Source organism: Urocitellus parryii, chromosome 2 (assembly GCF_045843805.1).
Source record: "Urocitellus parryii isolate mUroPar1 chromosome 2, mUroPar1.hap1, whole genome shotgun sequence".
Classification (NCBI taxonomy): Eukaryota; Metazoa; Chordata; class Mammalia; order Rodentia; family Sciuridae; genus Urocitellus; species Urocitellus parryii.
This window is the reverse complement of record NC_135532.1, coordinates 102,614,384-102,638,500: the sequence shown is the minus strand read 5'-3', so window position 1 is coordinate 102,638,500 and position 24,117 is coordinate 102,614,384. Positions and strand designations below refer to the sequence as shown.

Sequence of the window (24,117 nt, the reverse complement as noted above, 5' to 3'; positions counted from 1 at the left end):
TTTTTAATTTTTAAAAGAATGATGTTTACTGGAAAATCCATGTTTTCTATTACAATGGATGGTAAAATTTAAATATTTATCTTATCTGTGGGATCTGTGGCACTAAGTATGTAGGAAGACAACTTGCAAATTATTCAGAAATCTTAGCAAGTTTTACATGGGTACATAATTAGAATACAACAAAATTTACTGGAATAGTATACTGTAAACGATACACATGTAAATGTGCACACTTGTGCATAGTATTACATAATGATTATCAATTGTGGTTTTTCAACACAAATGTTAAATTTCCTGCTTTTGTGTTCTACCTTCCCTTTTTTAGGATGTGTTTAGCTTTCAAGTATCTCCTGAAATGAATCCCATCAAAATAAATGAATTGGCAATCCAAAAACGTTTGACTATTCATGGGAAGGAAGATGAAGCTAGCCCCTATGACTATGTGTTGCAAGTCAGTGGGAGAGTAGAATATGTATTTGGTGATCACCCACTAATTCAGTTCCAGGTATGTGCATTAACTGTCAGTTTACCAAAAAAAAAAAAAAATGTTATGTGTAAGTATTTAACTTTTATTTCTGATTGTAAAAAGGTGTGTTTATCTTGGAACCTTTGGGACCTACAGAAAATTATGCTGAGATTATCAGTGTTAATATATTCACATTCTTTGTAGTAATGTATGTTTTTCTTCTTCTTCTTCTTCTTCTTCTTTTTTGGTTGGCTGGGGATTGAACCCAGGACCTTGTGCATTCGAGGCAAAGCACTCTACCAATTGGCCACATCTCCAGCCCATGATATGTTTTTAATCTAATAATTATATACACATTAATATGTATCTAAATGTGTTTGCATTTTACTTTTTTCGGTTGTATCAGTTGGTGTTCTGTCATAATTGTTTTCCTGCAGCATTCTGAAATCTTAACACAAATTATTGTAGCTATTTACTGTTTCCTCATATAAACAAACATATGGTTTAAGTGTGAAGTATTTTAGGGGAGCTGGAATATTTTAAAAGTTGATTAAATGGTCACTTGTTGAATCATATAAAAACTTACTTATATGAAAATGCTAAAAACTTGTTATTTATTTTTTAAATAGAGTATTTTGGGGTACTGGGAATTGAACCCAGGGCCTTATGAATGCTAAACATGCACTGAGTTATATTCCCACTGCAGTGAAGTAACATTTCAACTTTTCATTGTGAGTTGGCAAACTTCTAAATTTCAGTGTGTCATATTTATGTCTATAATCTTCTTTGCTCCTTTTTTGTTGCTTCCATTTGCGGTAGGAATTTTGCATGCATTAGGTCCTAAAAAGCCTTCCTTGAGGCTGGGGTTGTGGCTCAGTAGGTAGAGCACTTGCCTAGCACGTGTGAGGCAATGTGTTTGATCCTCAGCACCACACAAAAATAAATAAATAAAATAAGTTTTAAAAAATACTTTAAAAAAAGCCTTCCTTAATTTTTGAGGTATTTATTTTCATTTAGTCATGAGTTATTTGAGCATATACTTTATGCAAGGTACTACACTGCCTCTGATAATTTTTGGAGTAAAGTGGAATTTAAATAGAAGGTGTTCGATACAATGTCCCTTTTCCCACAAGGTTTGTTTCCTGGCTTTGTCTTCAAGGAACTTAAAGATATTTTCATTGAAATTATATTTGGAGGCTAAAAAATGATTATTATGTGAGGAATAATAGAATAAGTTCCAAATTAGATTTCAATAGTAACAGGATTTAAATTGTGTTCTTTTGTTATATCGTTGTTTTGTTTTATACAAGGGGATGTAAACATGCCAAATATAAAATGACGTCTGAGACTACTGAGATTTATTAGCAGGCAACTGAATTTTATACTTTGTTGGGTTTCTGGCATGACCTTAATTTTTGTAGTTTAGCAGATAGAAGGTCTAGGAGCAGTTTTAACTTGTGTGAACAGCTTTGGGAGCTGAGGCATTCTGATAGTAAGTGATTCAACCCGTGAGAAGGAGGAAGAAGACAAGTACTTGGTGGGCAGCACAGAAGTACTAACTTCTCTTTGTGTTCTGCTGTCATTCAAGTAGCATCCATTAAAGTTATTTTAAAAATAACTTTCTGGGACTGGAGTTGTGGCTCAACAGTAGAGCGCTCACCTGGAACGGGTGAGGCCCTGGGTTTGATCCTAAGCACCATATAAAAATAAACAAATAAATAAATAAAATAAAGGTATTGGTGTCCAACTACAACTAAAAATAAATTTAAAAAATAACTTTCTAAATAGAATACAATACATTGAACCACACTTTGAAACTATATAGGAAATTTATTCTGTTGAGGAATACATTGGATTTCTATTTATTAGGAATCTTTGTTAATATGAATAATCATCTCCTTTTTATATGCCTCTGAAGAATCCACTGTTTTCATAGAAATTAGACAGATTTGGGGGGCTGGAGTGACCAATAGTTTTTTTTTTTTTTTTTTTTTTTTTTTAAGCTGGGGAGACAGTAAAAAATGCTTACCTAGAACCTTGTGCTGAAAAAGGGCCACTTTCAGGGATGCACAGGAAAATGTGAATCTGCCAACTGTGAACTACGTTTTCACCTTTCCTAGCTGATTGGCTTAAATATCACATTGACAGTAGATAAGTGGTTTTAAATCCAGGTCTTATAGATAACTTAACCCTTCTGAGTTTCATTTCTTTAAGCTATTAAATGAGGGATATAATCTCTCTTGTTGAATGTTGTGAAGATCATAAGGCTAACTGTTTTATGGGGTTGTGATGTTAAATTATCATGTTCTTAATATCAAGTTGTTTAGTTAAAATGTGCTTTTACAGTGCTTGTTGTATGACAATGCTCAAATTAATATTTTATTTTCTTTCTTTCTTTTTTTTTTTGGATACTAGACATTGAACCCAGTGGTACTTAGCACTGAGCTTCATCCCCAGACCTTTTAATTTTTTATTTTGAGGCAGGATCTCGCTAAGTTGGTGAGGCTGACTCCAAACTTGGATCCTCCTGCCCCGGCCTCCTGAATTGCTGGGATTATAGGCATGCATCACCATGCCCAGCTCAAATTAATTTAGTCTGTTTTAAGTATTTGTCTGAAAATCCACACTTTCCTCTTTCTTGCTGTTGTAGTATATCCGGAACTGTGTAATGAACAGGACTCTACCCCATTTTATACTTGTGGAATGCAGTAAGATAAAGAAAATGTATGAACAAGAAATGATTGCCATAGAGGCTGCCATAAATCGGAATTCATCTAACCTTCCTCTTCCCTTACCACCAAAGAAAACACGAGTTATTTCTGTAAGTTTCATGTGTGAACCTTTGGTAACCCCAAAAGGCATGTGATTTTTTTTAAGTTATATGCCAAGTCTCACACATTTCCTTTGCTCACTTCTCCTTCTGTGAAAACTAATGCGCGTTTGTGAAAAACTTATTACCAGTTACTTAAAACTAGCTTTCTAGCTATTAATTTTCTTAGCTCAAGCTACAGATAAATGTAAATATACCATTTATTTTTTGTGCCCCCTCAAGAAAAAGTGCCATCAAATTAGAGATTGTATGTTATATAAGTTCATATATTGAACTTATATGACTATTCTAGTAGAAAAGATAGATGCCCAGAAATAGAAGTATTACCAGTTTCTATCAACTTAACCAAAATAGTATTTTTGATGAGATTTTTCTGTGTTTTTAAAATTAAAAACTTTCAATATTAAATATGCATCAAAGGCACTTTTTTTTCCAGAACGTATTTGTATAAATATTAAGTTTGGGTTCATTAACATTTTTTATAAGTTACTCAGTCTTTACAATTCTGAATTTAATTGCTCCTTGATGATATATTACTATATTAAAGTAAATGGTCAATTTATCCAAAGTTTTTCATACTGTTTGTTGATGCTTTTTATTTTAGTGATATCTCTTAGTAGTGGAATGTGTTCCATGGTAAAACATTTGCCCACAAAACCAAGTGCTAGTGATTACAATGCTTTATTTAATACATGTAATTTTCAGTTGTAAGTTCAGAGCCCTGTTTTCATAATTTTGGCAGTAGATATGAGAACTTATAGATGACTTGATTGTTATCATAGAATCTTAATTTCTTTCTTTAAAATAGCTCTGTATTTATTTCCTTCTTTTACAGCATGTGTGGGACAATAACAACCCTTTTCAAATTGTCTTGGTTAAGGGAAATAAACTTAACACAGAAGAAACTGTAAAAGTGAGTACTTCTTAAGATTTGAATTTGCCATGTGCTCTGTTATTTGAATAACTCACTCATATGCTCCATAACGTCACATTGCAGATTTTTAAACTTTACCCATATCCATCAATTACATGAGATAGAATATGGCAATTTTTGTAAGACTATTGAGTATTTTTGTTTGTTTGTTTGTTTGTTTTAAAACATTCTTGGAATAGTTGAAGATCTCCTAGAAAGGCTGACATTATTTTTCCATTATGTAGAATAAATTATTTTTATAGCAGGAATTCAGCAAGTGAAATTTAAACTGAAACTACGGATCACACACAAACTTACTGTCCTGTCATCTTTGCCTAGAGCTGCATTCAGCCTCTTCTCTCAGTTTTCTTTCTTTCTTTAAACTTGCTGAGCACAGAGAAAATGATATCATTTCCAGGGGGTGGGGTGGTGGTGGAGAATGGATGATTACATTAAAGACCACAAGTTGTTAACTCATGGGGATTTATTGCACAACCCCATACAATTTTAAGTAAAGACCTTGTAAGGCATTTAGCCTCAAAAGATAAAGTGTTTTCTTTATTTTGTTAGGCAAGAAATTTGAGAGAACAGTTTTGTGATCCAAGGAAGAGAGATTCAGTTAATTTGAAATTTTTGGTGGTATTCGGGTGCACCTTGCCAAATATTACCAGTCACTTGCTTTTTGTACATGAATATTAAAGATTCTCTGAAGGAGGATGATTGGGGTAATGGAGAGAGATAGGTTAAAGGCTACAACAAGATGCAGTTATTTTGAATGAATAATTCTAGACATCTAATGTACAAAATGAGGACTGTAGTTAATAATATTGTATGATGGAAATTTGCTAAAGAGTAGATTTCTTTTTTTTAAATTTTTTTATTGTTTTATTTATATGACAGAAGAATGCATTTATGCACTTTAATATAATATACATAGATGGGATATAATTTCTCATTTTTCTGAGTGTATATGTTGTACAATCACATTGATCATATAGTCACATATATATATACAGTAATAATGTTTGTTTCATTCTACTCCTTTCCTATCCTCACATTCCCTCCTCTCCCCTCCCATCACTTCCCTCTACCTAATCTAAGGTAGTGCTATTCTTCCCTAGTGCCACCCCCCTCACCTTATTGTGAATTAACATCTGCATATTAGAGAAAACATTCTCCCTTTGGTTTTGTGGGATTGGCTTATTTTGCTTAGCATGATATTCTCCAACTCCATCCATTTACTGGCAAATGCCATAATTTCACTCTTTTTTAAAGCTGAGAACTCTGCATCCCTGGGATGAATCACACTTGATCATAGAGCACTATCTTTTTAATATGTTTTTGTATGCAATTTACCAGAATTTTAGCATCTATGTTCATCAGAGATATTGGCCCGAAGTTTTCTTTCCTTGATGTGTCTTTGTCTGGTTTGGGTATTAGGGTGATATTAGGCTCGTAGAAAGAATTTGGAAAGGTTCCATTGAGTATATATACCACATTTTCTTTAACCATTCATTTATTGAGGGACACCTAGGTTGGTTCCATAGTCTAGCTATTGTGAATTGAGCTGCTATAAACATTGATGTGGCTGTGTCACTACAGTATGCTGATTTTAAGTCCTTTGGGATTAAAATAAGGAGTGGGATAGCTGGGTCAAATGGTGGTTCCATTCCCAATTTTCTGAAGAATCTCCATACTGCTTTCCATAGTGGTTGAACCAATTTGCAGTCCCACTAGTAATGTATGACTGTACCTTTTCCCCTATATCCTCACCAACATTTATTGTTGCCTGTGTTCTTGATGATTGCCATTCTGACTGGAGTGAGATGATATATAAAGAACTCAAAAACCTTAACACCAACCCCCCCCCCAAATAACCCAATCAATAAATGGGCTAAGGAACTGAACAGACACTTCACAGAAGAAGAAATACAATTGACCAACAAATATATAAAAAAGTGTTCAACATCTCTAGAATTAGAGAAATGCAAATCAAAACTACTCTAAGATTTATATATCCTAGAGATTAATGCTTTATTGGAGGTGCATATGGTAAAGATTTTCTCCCAATCTCTTGTCTCTCTCCTCACGTTATTATTTCCTTTGCTGAGAAGAAGTTTTTTAATTGGAATCCATTCCATGTATTGATTCTTGATTTTACTTCTTGCACTGTAGGAGTTAAGGAAGTCAGATCTTAGGCCGATGTGGTGAAGATTTGGACCCATTTTTTCTTCTATTAGGTGCAGGGTCTCTGTTCTATTGCCTAAGTTTTTGATCCACTTTGAGTTGATTTTTGTGCAGGGTGAAAGATAGAGGATTAATTTCATTTTGCTATATATGGATTTCCAGTTTTGTTAGCACCCTTTGTTGAATAGGCAATCTTTTCTCCAGTGAATGTTTTTGATACCCTTGTCTAGTATGACATAACTGTATTTATGTGGGTTTATCTCTGTGTCCTCTATTCTGTATCATTGGTCTACAAGTCTATTTTGGTGCCTACGATGCCATTTTTGTTACTATTGCTCTGTAGTATAGTTTAAGGTCTGGTATTGTGATGCTTCCTGCTTCACTTTTCTTGCTAAGGATTGTTTTAGCTATTCCTGGTCTTTTATTTTTCCAAATAAATTTTATGATTGCTTTTTCCATTTCTTTGAAGAATATCATTGAGATTTTAGTAGAAATTGCATTAAATCTGTATAACTTTTATGGTAGTATGGCCAGTTTGACAATATTAATCCTGCCTATCCAAGAGCATGGGAGACCTTTCCATCTTCTGAGGTTTTCTTCACTTTCTTTCTTTTTAAATTTTTTTAAAAAATTTTTTAGTTATAGCTGTCAATACCTTTAATTAATTAATTATTTTTTATGTGGTGCTGAGGATCGAATGCAAGGTCTCCAAGCGCCAGGTAAGAGCTCTTCCGCTCAGCCACAACCCCAGCCCCAATTTCTTTCTTTAGTGTTCTGTAGTTTTCATTGTAGAGATCTTTAAGCTCTTTTGTTAGATTGATTCCCAGGTTTTTTTTTTTTTTTTTTTTGAGGCTATTGTGAATGGAGTAGTTTTGTATAGGAATGCGTTTGATTTATGAGTGTTGATTTTATATCCTGCTACTTTGCTGAATTCATTTATTATTTCTAGAAGTTTTCTGGTGGAATTTTTTGAATCTTCTAGATATAGAATCATGTCATCAGCAAATAGTGACAGTTCGAGTTCTTCTTTACATATTTGTATCACTTTAATTTCTTTCTTTTGTTGAATTGCTCTGGCTAGAGTTTCAAGGATGATGTTGAATAGAAGTGGTGAAAGAGGACATCCTTGTCTTGTTCCAGTTTGTAGTGGGAATGCTTTCAATTTTTCTCCATTTAGAATGATGCTGGCCTTAGGTTTAGCATATACATGTTTTATAATGTTGAGGTATGTTCCTGCTATTCTTAGTTTCTCTAGTGTTTTGAATATGGAGATGTGCTGTATTTTGTCAAATGTTTTCTCTGTCATTTATTGAGAGGATCATATGATTCTTTTTTTAAGTCTGTTAATATAATATATTATGTTTATTGATTTCTATATGTTGAACCAACTCTGCATCCCTGGGACGAATCCCACTTGATTGTGGTGCATATATTTTTAATATGTTTTTGTATGAAATTTGCATACAAAATTTTATTGAGAATTTTTGCATCTATGTTCATCAGGGATATTGGTCTGAAGTTTTCTTTCCTTGATGCATCTTTGTCTGGTTTTGGTATCAGGGTGATATTATTCTCGTAGAATGAATTTGGAAAGCTTCCCTCCTTTTCTATTTCATGGAATATTTTGAGGAGTATTGATGTTAATTTTTCTTTGAAAGTCTTGATAATATTAATTCTGACTATCCGAGAGCAAGGTAGATCTTTCCATCTTCTAAGGTCTTCTTTGACTTCTTTCTTTAGGGTTCTGTAATTTTCATTATGTAGATCTTTCACCTCTTTCGTTAAGTTGATTCCCAATTATCTTATTTGTTTTTTTGAGGTTATTGTGAATGGGGTAGTTTTCCTCATTTTCTTCTCAGAGGCTTTGAAACTGATATACAGAAATGCCTTTGATTTATGGATGTTGATCTTATATCCTGCTACTTTGCTGAATTCATTTACTAGTTCTAGAAGTTTTCTGGTATAACTTTTAGGGTCTTCCAGGTAAAGAATCATATCATCAGCAAATAGTGCCAATTTGAGTTCTTCTTTTTCTATGTGTATCCCTTTAATTTCTTTCATCTAATTGCTCTGGCCAATGTTTCAAGAACTATGTTAAATAGAAGTGTCTTGTTCCAGTTTTTAGAAGGAATGCCTTCAATTTTTCTCCATTTAGAATGATGTTGGCCTGGGGCTTAGCATGCCTTTATGATGTTGAAATATGTTTCTATTATCCTGAGTTTTTCTAGTGTTTTGAACATAAAAGGGTTCTGTATTTTCTCAAATGCTTTTTTTTGCGTCTGTTGAGTTGATACTTATCTTTAAATCTATTGATGTGATGAATTACATTTATTGATTTCCGTATGCTGAACCAACCGTGCATCCCTGGGATGAATCCCACTTGATCATGGTGCACGATCTTTTTGATATGTTTTTGTATTCGATTTGCCAGAATTTTATTGAGAATTTTTGCATCTATGTTCATTAGACATATTATTGGTCTGAAGTTTTCTTTTTTTGATGTGTCTTTGCCTGGTTTTGGTATCAGGGTGATATTGGCCTCATAGAGTGAGTTTGGAAGTGCACCCTCTTTTTCTATTTCTTGAAATAAACTGAAGAGTATTGGTATTAGTTCTTCTGTAAAGGTCTTCTAGAACTTGGCTGTTTATCCATCCGATCCTGAGCTTTCCTTGGTTGTAGACTTTTGACGGTGTCTTCTATTTCGTCACTTGAAATTGATCTGTTTAAATTGTATATATCATCCTGATTCATTTGGGCAAATTGTATGACTCTAGAAATTTGTCGATGACTTCAATATTTTCTATTTTATTGGTGTACAAGTTTTCAAAATAATTTCTAATTATCTTCTGTATTTCTGTTCTGTCTGTGATATTTCCTTTTTCATCATGTATGTTAGTGATTTGAGTTTTCTTTTTCCTTTGTTAGCATGGCTAAGGGTCTCTCAATTTTATTTATTTTTTTCAAAGAACCAATTTATTGTTCTGTCAATTTTTTTCAACTGTTTCTTTTGTCTCAATTTTATTGATTTCAGCTCTGATTTTAATTATTTCCTGTCTTATGCTGGTTTTGGTGTTGATTGGTTCTTTTTTTTTCTAGGTCTTTGAGATGTAATGTTAAGTCATTTATTTGTTGACTTTGTCTTCTTTTAAGGAATGAACTCCATGCAATGAACTTTCCTGTTAGAACTGCTTTCATTGTGTCCCAGAGATTTTGATATGTTGTATTTGTGTTCTCATTTACCTCTAAGAATTTTTAAATCTCTTCCTTGATGTGTTCTCCTACCCATTGTTCATTCAGTGGAATATTATTTAGTCTCCAGGTGTTGGAGTGGATTTTATTTCTTATTTTATCATTGATTTATAATTTCATTCCATTATGATCTGATAGAATGCAGTGTAGTATCTCTACTTTTTTATATTTGCTAAGAGTTGCTTTGTTGCATAGCATATGGTCTGTTTTAGAGATGGATCCATGTGCTGCTGAAAAGAAAGTGTATTCTCTTGTTGAAGGATGAAATGTTCTATATATGTCAGTGCGTGCTGGTAGAGGGGTGGACCCAGGCCTTCTGTGAGCCTGGACCCCGTGCAGGCCAGTATGGGTGGATCTAAGCCACCAGGCTTGACCTCCCATGGTAGTCTGCTGTTTGGAAAGGTCCTACACCGGAGGCTAGGTTCTGGCAGGTATCTGTCCCACTTGTGGAGAGGTAGACCTGGGCCTACTATAAGCCTAGGTCCTACACGGGCTGCTGTGGGCGATCTGCGCTGGGTCTCAGCTTTGATTTTAATTATTTCCTGTCTTCTGCTTTTGGTGTTGATTTGTTCTTCTTTTTCTAGGGCTTTGAGATGTAGTGTTAGGTCATTTATTTGTTGACTTTTTATTCTTCTAATGAATTTTAGGTACTCTTAATATTGACTACAGTAATCACTTGGATATGTATATTAAAATATTATGTTGTATACCTTAAATATATATAACTAAAAAGATTCTTGCCAAGCATGGTGGCACATGCATGTAATTCCAGTGACTTGAGAGGCTAAGGAACATCATAAGTTCAAGAGCAACTCAGCAACTTAGGCCATAAGCAGCTTAGTGAAACTGTCTCAAAGTAAACATATAAAAATTTTAAAAAATTAAAAATGGGGGGCTGAGAATGTGGCTCAGTGGTTAAGCATCCCTGAGATAAAATCCTCAGTGCCAAATATGAAAATAAAAAAATAATGAGATACATTCTTTCAATAGCTGTCATTAAAATAAGGACTTTGTTCTTAAGATGTCAGCAAAATTTTTCTTTTTAATGAGTGTGCTTATGGCCAATTTGTCTGTTTGCTATGTTTGTAATAAATTTATTTTTCTTTTTTTCTCTCTCTCTTCTTTTTTTGGTACCAGAGATGGAACTCAGGAGCACTTAACCACTGAGCCACATCCCCAACCCCTCCCCCTTTTTTTGAGATAGCATATTGCTGAGTTGCTGAGGATAGCTTTGAACTTGTGATCCTCTTGCCTCCGCCTCCCATATCATTGGTATTACAGGCATGAGCCACTGCACCTGGTTTATTTTTCTTTTTTCTTTTTTTCTTTTTTTAGAGAGAGAGAGAGAGAAAGAATTTTTTAATATTTATTTTTTTAGTTTTTGGCGGACACAACATCTTTGTTTGTATGTGGTGCTGAGGATCAAACCCGGGCCGCACGCATGCCAGGCGAGCGCGCTACTGCTTGAGCCACATCCCCAGCCCTATTTTTCTCTTTTAATTAAAAATTTCTTCATTATTTTTTTCAACTTCAAAAGTATACAATTTCAAAAGTTTGCTACAAGTAAACGAACGTACAAACATGATTAAGAAAAAGGTACTAACCTATTTTTTTTTCTTTTTTTTTAAAGAGAGAGTGAGAGAGGGGAGAGAGAGAGAGAGAGAGAGAGAGAGAGAGAGAGAGAATATGAATTTTTTAATATTTATTTTTTAGTTCTCGGCGGACACAACATCTTTGTTGGTATGTGGTGCTGAGGATCGAACCTGGGCCACACGCATGCCAGGCGAGCGCGCTACTGCTTGAGCCACATCCCCAGCCCCGGTACTAACCTATTTTCAAATCACAAACATACAACAAGCCTTGAGTGTATCCCCCATGTTTATACAAATATCTGTAAACACATGGTATGGGAATTGCATAAGATTTTGTTGTATTTATTTTGATACTATTACATTTTTCTATAATCTGATACAGTTACTGTTTAATACACCTTGGGCATTTCTATGTATTATTAGTAAATATTCCATAGAGATTTCTTTCTGTTTTGGGAATTTCATTCTTTGTTTGTTTGTTTGTTTGTTTTTACTACCAGGATTGAACCTAGGGGTGCTTAACCACTGAGTCACATCCCTAGCCCTTTTATTTTTTATTTTGTCACAGTGTCTCACTAAGTTGCTTGGGTTCTGGCAAAGTTGCTAAGGCTAGCCTTGAACTTATGATCCTCCTACCTCAGTCTTCTGAATTGCTGAGATTACAGGCATGCAGCACCACACCCAGCTGGGGATTTCATTCTTGTAGGCAGAAATCACATAGTCAAATCTATTTTTAAGTCATATGGAGTATAATACACACACACACACACACACACACACACACACACATATACACACTTTAATGCAGTGATTTCTATCTATAGATGTATTTCTATCTATACATGGTAGCAAATAGTCATTCCTATTTATTCTTTCATATTGTAGGTTATCATGTCTGTCTTCTAAAGAAAATTTGTCAGTTCTCTTTTATTTTCAATGGTGCAGGAGATTGAATCCAGGGCCTTGCACATGGTAGGCAAGCACTCTATCAATCTCTCAACTATATCTCCAGCCTTGAAGATATTTTATCAGTTTTTTAATTCATTTGTAGTTGGTATTTTCTATAGTCTTTTTTTTATTATTCAATTTCTTCCTCAAGTAAACTTCATTACATTCTTTATTTTCTCAAGCATTATGCTTTTTTTCTTTGTCATTGGCAAAATACCTAAAATGATTGTGCATACATTTTACCAGTTTTTCTCACTTATCAAGCTGCATTATGTTGTTCGTGAGTTTCCATTTGTAGAGAGGAATAATGAGCTTAATGACATGTACTATTGATTGTATTTCTCTCTACCCTTCCCTATCTAGCTCTCTAAATCTCCCCCCATGATATTATATAGCCGAATTTAAGTAAGTACAATGCATTCATGACATGACTTCCTGTATACACACCTTGCTGTATGCATAACATGTTCTGGAATAATGTTAAACAGAGTCTGAAAAGAAAAATGGCAGTTTTATATCTTTCTTTCCAAACTGTTTTCTTTCCTTAATGCCCAGACTAGGATTTCAAGTATAATGTTAGATTAAGTGGTGAGAGTAGTTGGATTACTCAGCGTTCTCCAGAGAAACAGAGCCAATAGGAGATAGATATATAGGATGGACATATATAATATGTTTATGACATGGATATACACAATATATGTAGATATTGATATATATCACATTAAAATACATAAATCTTCATTGTAAGGAATTGGCTTATATGATTATGGAAATGAGCAACACCATCTCAAACTCTTCAGAGTAAGTCAGCAAGCTGAAGACCCAGGGGAGCTAATGATTTAGTTCTAGTGTCAGTCTAAAAGCCCGAGAACCAGGAAAAAGCCAATGTTCCAGTTATAAGACAATCAGATAGGAAAAGTTCTCATTTACTCAGGGGAGGGACAGCCATTTTGTTCTAGTCAGGTGTTCAATCAGTTGAATGAGGCCAGTCCACACTAGGGAGGGCTTTATTTTGAGACAGTATCTCACTAAGTTGCCCAGGCTGGTCCTCCTACCTCAGCCTCCCTAGTTGCTAAGAGTATAGGTATATACCACCATGCCCTGCCAATAGAAATAGTGTGTGTGTGTGTGTGTGTGTGTGTGTGTGTGTGTGTGTTAGATTATAGTGGTAGGGGAAAAAAAAAAAAAAGAAAAACATAGCCTTTGAGATAGGCGATGGTTACCAGAGATGAGTATCTTGTGGATAGAGGACTAAAGGACTAGAACTTTCATCCCCACTTCCTGACTTCCAGGTCAAGAGAGGGAAAAACTAGAGATTAACTTAATCACCAGTGACCACAATTAAAATGGAACTTATAATCAGTGGGGTTTGAAGGGTTTCTGGGTTGATACATGCATCCATATGCTGAGAGAAGGGAACACCCCAACTCCATGGAAACAAAAGCTTCTGTGCTTGGTATCCTCTGGTCCTTGCCCTATGTACTTATCACCTGGCTGTTCATTTCTATGCTTTGAAATGTACTTCATTATAAACTGGCAATTGTGTTTACCCTGAGTTTTGTGACTCATTAGACTACGTTATTGAATGTGAGGGGGTTGTGGAATCTCTCAATTGATAACCAGTTGAACAGAAGTAGTGATGATGATCTGGGACTTGCATATGGTGTCTCTGTCTCTCTCTCTCTTTTTTTTGGTACTGGGTAATTGAACCCAGGGGTGCTTAACCACTGAGCCACATCCCTAGTCCTTTTTATTTTTTATTTTGAGACAGGGTCTTACTAAGTTGCTGAGGCTGGTTTTGAACTTCCAATCCTCCTGCCTCAGCTTCCCAAACCACTGGGATTACAGGCGTGTGTTATGTACCCAGATGGGACTTGCTTTTGGTATGTGAAGGGGGAAGTCCTGTGGAACATGTGGGGCTGCACTAATCCTAAGTAATTAGTGTCAGAATTGAATTGTAGGGCAGACCCCAGTTGGTGTCCAAAGAATTAGTTGGTGTGGGAAAAAACACACTTTTGGTTTCAGAAGTATCAGTATAGAAGAAATGGTTTTCCCCCTTTACAAGTGATTAAGGATGCAAAGTTATACTTTATGAAGTATACTTAATGAAAACTTGGGAATTCAGCTTATTCACGCTGCTGATGTTTTTTTGTGTCTAATATCTAAAGGCAAAAATGTAGTGGATTTTGGCCATATTGTGGAACAAGAGGAAATTAAGGTGTTGATGTTGTGAAAAAAATTTGTATGTTGTCCGACACAGAACATTTTTAATTGATGAGTATAGGAACTCAGCTTGTGTGTTGGCTGGCACCTCTCTGTTGTAGCACAGTGGCAAGTCCTTTGCATGACAAAACCTACTTCTCTTGCTCTCCTAAGGTTCTAGGGCTTGTGAAAAACTGTCTCATTGGTAGTTTACTGAAGTTGGAAAATAAAACACATGACTGTATGAAGCATGATGGTACTTTAAAATTCTTAACTTTTCAGAAGACTGAAAGTGAACCAGACATCAGGAGCTAGGATAGTTTTACAAAATTTCACGTGATACAAGTTTGGAGAATAGATTTTCCTGTTATTTTTTCCAAAAGTAAAAACTTTTTTTTTTCTTTCCAATATGGGCATAGTACCCAGGGCCTTGCACATGCTAGGCAAGTCCTTTACCACTGGGCTACAGCCCAGCCCCCAAACAAAAACTTTTTAATGCTTATTATCATGGAAGATTCTAAATTCAGAAAACAAAATTTTCACTATTTCATTGTAAATGTAGAGCATTTTTTCTACTCTTGTTTAATTTAAAGCATGTGTCAAGTCTTTTTAGTGAATTACTAGGAGATTTCCAAAGCAAAAATAATCTTAATTCCTTGATGTCAATAAATCACAATTTGATTCTTAAATAGTGATTTCATTTTTCCAGTAAAATTTTCAGAATATTCAAGTTTTTTTTTTTTTTTTTTTTTGGTAAATTTATTGTTACTAAACCCAAGTTTTGCTGGTTCTTCATTGTTATTTTTTACCAGGTTATATTCTTTGCTGTGGCTTTTCACAGACAGTATAGGACTTTTCTAGCCCTTTGTACTTGAGGGTCCCCCCCCCCCCCGCCCCAGCTTTATAGACAGCTTAACCATAATACTACCTTATTTTCCTATCTCTGAATTTTGCCAGAAGTTTGTTGATCTACTTATATCAACTATTTTTTCCCAAATATTATTAGCTAATATTTATTTAGAACTTATATGGTGGATACTTGTTATTTCTCAAAGTTTGTCAAACAACAAAACATGCTAAGCAATTTATTTGAAATAGCTTCTCTTTACCAACACACTTTGAAAAATATTTATTGTTTTTACTTGTAATTTTCTGAATTTACTATATTTTTTTTTTAAAGAGAGAGAGACAGAGAGAGAGAGAGCGAATTTTTTAATATTTATTTTTTAGTTTTTGGCAGACACAACAACTTTGTTTGTATGTGGTGCTGAGGATTGAACCCGGGCCGCAAGCATGCCAGGCGAGCGTGCTACCGCTTGAGCCACATCCCCAGCCCAAATTTATTATATTTAAATTCCATATATACAAGGTAACAAATTCATACATCTGTAAGATCTCTAGGAATAAGAAATACCATTTTTATCCTGAAATTCCTATTTTTCAACCCTCATACAACAAATGCAAAATATATTTTATGTGTTTTATTTATTTATGATTTACTTAATAATATTTTACAGGTGATTGGAGGTGATGTCTCTCTCTCTCCCTATCCCACTCTTCATCTTTCTCTTTTTTAACATACAATATACAGTTTTGAATTTTTAAAAAATAGGATATTTAACTGGCAACAAATAAAAAAATGTTATTAGCAATTTTCCCAGTAGGTATGTATGTAATAAGATCCTTCTTGATCTTATTAATTACTTGATGTGGGCTCCATATTTGGCCCTCTGCTTGGTATTCTAGTAGTGGACAAAGCAAAGGGAAAACTTGATCAGTTATAATATTTAGATTGCAATAAGATTTAAAAAACCTAGTTCTTCAAGAGTTTGTAGCTCATGAGTCCATAAATTGAAAGTTTAGTGAATCCTTTTTTTGTTGTTGTTGGACACCAAGGATTGAATTCAGAGGCACTCAACCACTCTGCCACATCTCTATCCCGATTTTGTATTTTATTTAGAGACAAGGTCTCACTGAGTTGCTTAGCGCCTCGCTTTTGCTGAGGCTGGCTTTGAACTCGGTAATTCTCCTGTCTCTGCCTCCTGAGCTACTGGGATTACAGGCAGGCACCACTGCATGCAGCCAGATTCTTCTGAGGAAGACAGTGGGTGATGTGTTAAGCACAGCACTGCTGCCAGTATCATTGTAGTAGGTAAAACAATGCTTTACATATCTGTTTCCTACAATATCTTTCATTAGGTAAATACAAAATATCATAATCACTATGCAATTACAAAAAAAGTCATTCTATGAGACAAGAAACTAATTTGGTCCAACTTCCATACTCAGCCTTGTGATGTTTATCTTTAGCTGAATATTAATATTTGAACTTGCCAAAGAAATATATTGTGTATCCTTCAGGAAATTCTGTAATTTTACTCAAAACTGGGCTTGGGGTAGGATTGTGCAGCAGACACTTTGTTGTGTCTATTTAGATCAAATGTATACTGAGCCTAGTGTAGAGTTAGTTATCTTAGAGATTCATAATGTGAGTAGATGATGCTCCTACCCATCTCTTTTTGCCTTTCGTGGAGATGTATGGAGTGTCAGGTGCCTATGAAATAACCTGCATTTTCCAGGAAAAAAAAATTTTCTTCAAGCTTTTCTATACCATCCCAACACATACCCTGTGCTCACTATTTAGTAACAATAGTGTATCTCTCTTTAGTAAGTATTGGATTCTTATTTTAGATATATAATTTGATCTTCCGAATGACATGTTTTCCTCATGAGTAACAGTGGAATAGTATTTCATTGTTCTAATGTTCTGTACCTTACAAATAGAATAAATTGATAGGAAGAATCTTGTCACATCAGCATGTCATCTTGAAGTAACAGGAAACCTGACAAAAAAGCTTAAACAGGGCATCAAAAGAAATTGTGTAGTTTTATTCAATGTTACAGGCTTATTACCTTGCAGAGTAAATGTCGTTAGAAGTTCTGATCAGTGAAGGAAAGAAGAGTAAGAAATGATTTTTCTAGTGATGAAATAATAATTTTACATTTAAAATTGGTCGGTCTTGGTGCTTCTGCCCAGAATCATGTGGCATGGTAAAGAAGCAGGTAATTGTGCTCATCCAGGGTGTGGACTTCTAGATGAGTGTGAAAAGGAGAGACAGGTGCTTGCAGAGAGACAAAAGCTGATGGAGAAGTGGGGAAGTGGATTGTTGGTTGTTGAAATCAGTGTTAAAAGAGGCCTCAATGGGGGCAAGTCTATTTTCCTGTGGAAATGTTGGGGTGAGTTAGAAGAGAAAGTTTGTTGGAAAGTGAGGTGTGAGAACTAGTGATCTGTAGGTGCTAAGACATGGAGAAGTCAAATGCAAGGTGTGATTGGGAAAGGCTGAGGGAAAGGAGTAGAGATTTTGAGTTAAAGGAATTTAGAAGTCAGATGAGCTGTTTGCTTCAGGTCCGTAGCCCTACTTCAGCACCTCTCAGTGATTTTCCTCTCACTTAGTGTTCTTCAGACCTTGGAAAGCAGTTACCCAGTATCTCCTTATAAGGAACTTGAAAAGCTGTACCACCTTAGCTTATGATTCCCAGGCCTTTTTCTCTAGACATCAGATATTTAATCAGCTCCAGACAGCTATTTTCGCTCACTATATACACATAGTGATTATGATATTTTGTATTTAACTAATGAAAGATATTGTAGGAAACAGATATGTAAAGCATTGTTTTACCTAGTACAATGATGCTGGCAGTAGTGCTGTGCTCAACACATCACCCACTGTCTTCCTCAGAAGAATCTGGCTGCATGCAGTGGTGCCCCTTTGACTGACTTTCCTCTTATATTTTGTAAAGAGCTGGAGTTGCCTCTGTACCTTACCAGTTGATCACGTCTCATTGAGACATCTTATTAATATCCTGCCCTATGCATTCATTTGCCTTTAGTCCCTAATCTTTTTCCCCAAGTTACAGCAGCAGCCTCCCTACCACCCTCCTTGTGTCTAGTTTTAGATCCTCCCTTACATTTCTGTAGCCTGGCCTAAAGTGGAGCTTTTAATAGTTTAGTTACATTCCTACTTATTATTCTTAAATGACACAGTTGGTTTCCACTGTTTTCATTTGACTCAAGCTGTACCAAACTGTTTTCCATTCTTTCTTTTTGTTAGTACTGGGAATCAAACCCAGGACCTTGTGCATACGAGGCAAGCACTCTACCAACTGAGCTATATCCCAGCCCTATTTTCCATTCTTAAGGAATGCCAAAGAACTTGTCTTTTCTCCTTTTTCCTTTTCTGCCTTTTGACTTCCTTTTAAGAAAATGTTTGGTGTAACAATGATGGAGCCTTTCTAACCCTCTGATAAATTTAAATCCCTATCCATTATGTTTTCATTAACTGATACTCAATCTCCCTGAGATAAACTAGGAAGGAAGAGAAAACCTGTGAATCCAGGGTGGAAACCAGAGCAGTTTTATGCTCTTTCTTCCTACCTTATAATTTTACTAACACTAAATACAGTTTGTTACATAGTCAACCAGCCACTGTGCTCCAAGTTTTATGTGTTTTATTTTGTTTAAGCTTTGCATCAACTCTTTGAGGTGGGTTCAGTTATTATCCTCATCTGAAAAATATAGTCCTAGGGCTTGGGCTATAGCAGTGGCAGAGCACTTGCCTAGCATGTGTGAGGCACTGGGTTCAATCCTCAGCAAAACATAAAAATAAACAAATAAAATAAAGACAAGCTGTCCATCTACAACTACAAAATAAAAAATAATTTTAAAAAAGCCCAATGAAATGACATTGCTCAAGGTCCTAACACTTGAAACTGAAGAAGGCAGACAGAGTCCAGTAAAATACAGATCTTACTTGAGAAAGCCATGTTCTTAATGTCTATTCAGAACTGCCTCTATCATTTAATCTCAGTGATTTGGGAGTTGATGTGAATTTCATTTAAATAAAGAAACAGAATGTTGAGTACATAATGGCATACAAATTTTTGGTCATGTGTTGTGAAATTGATCATTAGAAATGATACAGACTGATGATGGCTATTTCTTAATTACTTTGGAGACAATACTTGATCTATGATTCACATAAGCAGCTGAATTTTATTTACAGAATAAAGTATTTCTAAGGAGCAATGAAGCGCATGTTAAAATGCTTTCTCTGAGCCAGGTGTGATAGTGTATGCATGTGTAAACCCAGATACATAGGAGGCTGAAGCAGAAGGAGGAGCTCTTGAATCTGGATTTTCAAGACTAGCCTGAGCAACATAGCAAGACCCTCTTGGGGTGCGGGGGAGTTCATTCCTGTTCTGTCTAGTGGTCTATGTTGGCTATTAAAAATGCTAGTGTTGTTAGTATTTCATAGATACTCATAGCATATAAGGTGGATGTAAAGATTTCCTAAAAGTGTTGTTGGGTAAATCCTTCTTTATAATGTTCCTTACCATCTTTACAAACTAAAACCAAAAAAGTCTTTTAGATTTTTAAACTCATTTCTGAGTACATGGGAAAGTACCATAACACCAAAAAAATAATTTCTGTTTTTATTCATGCTTTCATTAAATTGGATGGGTTTGGGCATTTTGTCTATATAGAGGATTTTAAACTTGGAGCATATTTTATGATATTTATGATACTTTCTAGAATATTAATTTTAAAATATTTTAAAGATAACAAAATCAAAGGTTATTTAAGAGATGACAAGTCATTCTAGTATAAATTATTATTCATATTCTTTTTCATCACTTCGTCACAGTGTGAACATGCTTTTAATGGTATTTTGATTTATCTCATTCTTCATTTAAAATTATATCAAATCTGTATTCCCTTTATATATATATTTCATGATGGACTGAAAGAGAGTGTTTAAATAGATAACAGGTGCCATTCTCTTCATAGTACAAAGCAGGTGATGATGTTAGCTTCTTGGGATGATTTTTGATTGAGTTTAATATCAACTCACATAGTTAATAGCCTGCAGGGGAGGGAACTTTTCCCAATGTTGAGGACAAAGGAGCACAGTTAGAGTACTTAGGAAGTTGGAGCACAATGGGGTCCAGAGACTTGAATAGAAGGAACACCCCTTTTTCTGAAGCTGAAGAGAATTCACTAATATGTTCAGATATAAATTCCTAGGGATATATTTACAAGTGTTTTAGTAATCCTTTGTAATCCCTGTTACTATAATATTTACTGTTTAATAATCCATCCATGTTTGGAGTAATCGATTTTCTTCTTTTACTGTAAGCAAATCTTTTTTTCCCCCTAATGTCAAATACAGAGAAGTTCATAAAATAGTTCATAGACCTCCCTGAACCTGTAACACATTCAGCAGTTATTCTGATAGCTTTTAAATAATTTTCAAGCTTTTTTTTTAATATTTATTTTTTAGGTGTAGATGGACACAGCACAATGCCTTTATTTTTATGTGGTGCTGAGGATCAAACCCGGGTCCCGCCCTTGCTAGGCGAGCGCTCTACCACTGAGCCACAATCCCAGCCCAATTTTCAAGCTTTTAATGATTTTAAAATATTCAATCCTTTGTGATGATTTTTGATGGAATTAAATAAAATTGATACTATTTATTAAGCAAGCTATCCTTTTCCTGTTAAGATGTGTTTGGCATACTGGTAGCTTTATATGCCACCATAATGTAGTTTTTAGTTATTTTTGATCTTAAAAGTGTATCATTGGGCAATTTCTTTATTTTTAGTTCTACTTTTGCCACTCACATTTATATTGAAGATAATTAGGTCATAACTTAAAAATATATATACAAGTGACTGAGTAAAATTTTTTGAGAAATTTTACATATGTTCTGAATGTGAGCCTTTAGGGCAAAAGTGAAGAACAGTGATGTATGGGATAATCATAGGTATAGATAAAATATCTTAGTTGTCTCTTGACTTATAATGACAAAATCATAGATTATAAGCTTTGGAGCCTTCTCATTCCTCCTTTCTTTCTCAGATATACAGAAGAGTCGGACAAGACCCCAAATAAATGAAGTTAGTGGTAGTTAAGCATCTGAGTAGTTCTTAGGTTTATTATGTTTGTTTCTTTAACACTGTTTTAACCATCAACACCCCTGGTATTTTGACCAATATTTGATTTTTGTAGATGCTCTACCTACTTAAAGAAAACAAGTTAAACTAAGCCTAGTTGAGTGAACAGCTTAATGATCAATCACAGTGTGATGGACTTTCAGAGAAAGAGGCATTCCATAATTTGGTGTACACATTTCTTTGTTCTCCAGAGAAGAGATGTTTCAGTGGTACAGTTTTCATGATTTGTATTTGTTTTCTTCTCTCCCATTACAGGTTCATGTCAGGGCTGGTCTTTTTCATGGTACCGAGCTCCTGTGTAAAACCATCGTAAGCTCAGAGATATCAGGGAAAAATGATCACATTTGGAATGAATTACTGGAATTTGATATTAATATTTGTGACTTGCCAAGAATGGCTCGATTATGTCTTGCAGTTTATGCAGTTTTGGATAAAGTAAAAACGAAGAAATCAACAAAAACTATAAATCCCTCTAAATATCAGACCATCAGGAAAGCTGGGAAAGTGGTAATGATATTCTAACTTCTGAAAAATTATTTATACAATAGGATAATTTAAAAACTTTTTGAAATAATTGAGTAATATAAGTTAAATTATATCATTTAGTGTTGGTCCCTAAGACCTGTCTTCAAGAAGTCAGTAAATCTTTATGATTATGCTTTATTAATTCATGTTCTTTTGGCAAATTTATTTTAGTAAATTTCATAATGTGTTTCATGACAAGTATAATATGTTTTGGAAGACAGAGATAAAAGAGAATGAAGATATGTCAAAATAACTGGTCTACAATCTCTTAATCAAAATTCCAGGTGCCAGATATATTTGAGAATTCACAATTTTGTGTATTTTAGAAAGATCAGAGATCATACCTCACTCAACATACTTTATGAGGTCTAGGGCACAAATATGTAGTGAAACACATCAGTATTTGGAGTAAAATATATGAATATTCATGCTAAATGTGGCAAATAAAGACTATCATTAGCTTCTTGTCATCTCTGTCCAGCTTTGCTGTCACATTAGTTATGAACAAAATTTTGGTTTTCAGACCTTCTTGGATTTTGAAATCCTAAATAAAGGCTGACATATCTATTCTCATATTTTCATCTCCTATTTCGTATTTTTAATCAAGTGTCTTTCGATTTTTTCTTTTTTAAAAAAAGTTCTTTTGGGGGAGTAAGAATGAATTTTATGTTTTTAAAAATCTAGTCTCTATTTATTTATAAAAATTTGTGTCCTTTTTTTCTTAACATGGGAATTAAGCATTTCCTCTGGTTATTATCATATATTCTAAAAATAAATTTTAATGACTAAAAAGTCACATAAAGTAACTTTCTTAATTTTTATTTCTATCTTTCTTCAGGATTTTTCTCAAAGTGTTTGAGTATTTATGATCCTTTTGATACATCATGGCCAAATTAATGAATCTTCAAATGTCTTCATTAAAGCCCTACTAGTTCAGTGTCTCCTTTTTGGCTATATAAATGAATTCTACAAACCATAGAGACATTGTCTCCTCCCACATTAAGATTTATATAAGCTAAAAGTACTTAAAGCATAACCTGATACTATAGCACTCATTTTTTTTATCATTAAAATTTCCTCATCATTTTCAAAGATTCTATAGGGTATATTCCATTTTATGAATACACTGTTTTATTGTGGTATATTAATTTGCTTTTAGGATTTTCCTTAGCCATTATAAAGGTGTTAAACATTTTGGCAGATAATGTTTTGTTTTCATTTGGGGTGATTTTTTTGGAAATTATTTGGGAATTCAGAAATTTCTAGAACTAACATTGAAACAAAGGGCATAAACATGTTCACACCTTGAAGTTCATTTTTAGCATATTTATCCATTGATTTCTTTTTTCAACAGCATTATCCTGTAGCATGGGTAAATACCATGGTTTTTGACTTTAAAGGACAGCTGAGGTCTGGAGACATAATATTGCACAGCTGGTCTTCATTTCCTGGTAAGATTTACATCTAATCCTTAGTGTTAAAGAGTTACTAGCTTTGGTTTGTTGACTAGTTACTGTATCTTTTATGATTCACTCTTCTTGTATTTTAGTAAATAAACTGTCATTTTGTGTCTTTGTGATATAAAACAGATTTACATAGATTATTTATATACACTCATAAAATGATTTGATTCTTAGTATATTTTTTATTTCAATGAATCTATGCTGTAAACATGTTTAGTTTAGTTTAATGGTGGGGATCGAATGCAAGGTCTTATGCATACTAGGCAAGTGCTCTACCATTGAGCTTTATCCCCAGTTGAAAATATTTTATTTTTATAGTTTTTTAAAAAAATCCTCCTAAGGAAGAATGTCTTTCTTTTTTCTTTTCTTTTTCTACATTTTATTAGTTGTCAAGGACCTTTATTTTATTTATATGCAGTGCTGAGAATCGAACCCAGTGTCTCACACATGCTAGGCAAGCGTTCTACTACTGAGGTACAACCCCAGCCCAGAATGTCTTAACAACCTTTATTGTTTCTAGTTGTGCTAACTAGTACTAACTAGTAGAAGGAGCATTTTCTAAAATGGGATAGGTAATAAAAACCCTTATTAAAATTGGCTTTAGTCTAAAGTTTGAGGTAAGTAGAGTCCTTTCCACAGCATTTCTCAAATATTACTTAAAAACCCTGATCAAATGAGATAATTTATTATCTTTTTACTGATGAATAAAGTAAAGATCACAAAGTATA

General features: G+C 34.3%; 1 protein-coding gene and 1 non-coding gene across 4 annotated transcripts in view; one reads left to right on the top strand and one right to left on the bottom strand.

Annotated features, from left to right (window-relative positions):
• Positions 1–24,117, top strand: part of Pik3cb (phosphatidylinositol-4,5-bisphosphate 3-kinase catalytic subunit beta) — a 133,635-nt gene that overhangs the window by 63,056 nt on the left and 46,462 nt on the right. For all 3 annotated transcript variants that reach the window (XM_026385056.2, XM_026385055.2, XM_026385057.2), the window contains 5 exons: positions 326–505; positions 3,117–3,287; positions 4,132–4,209; positions 21,657–21,908; positions 23,281–23,377. In XM_026385056.2, the coding sequence (XP_026240841.1) occupies positions 326–505; positions 3,117–3,287; positions 4,132–4,209; positions 21,657–21,908; positions 23,281–23,377 (778 nt within the window). The remainder of the gene's footprint in view (positions 1–325; positions 506–3,116; positions 3,288–4,131; positions 4,210–21,656; positions 21,909–23,280; positions 23,378–24,117) is intronic.
• On the bottom strand, positions 18,494–18,568 carry Trnat-cgu (transfer RNA threonine (anticodon CGU)). Its single transcript has one exon. It is a non-coding gene; the product is annotated as a tRNA-Thr (tRNA).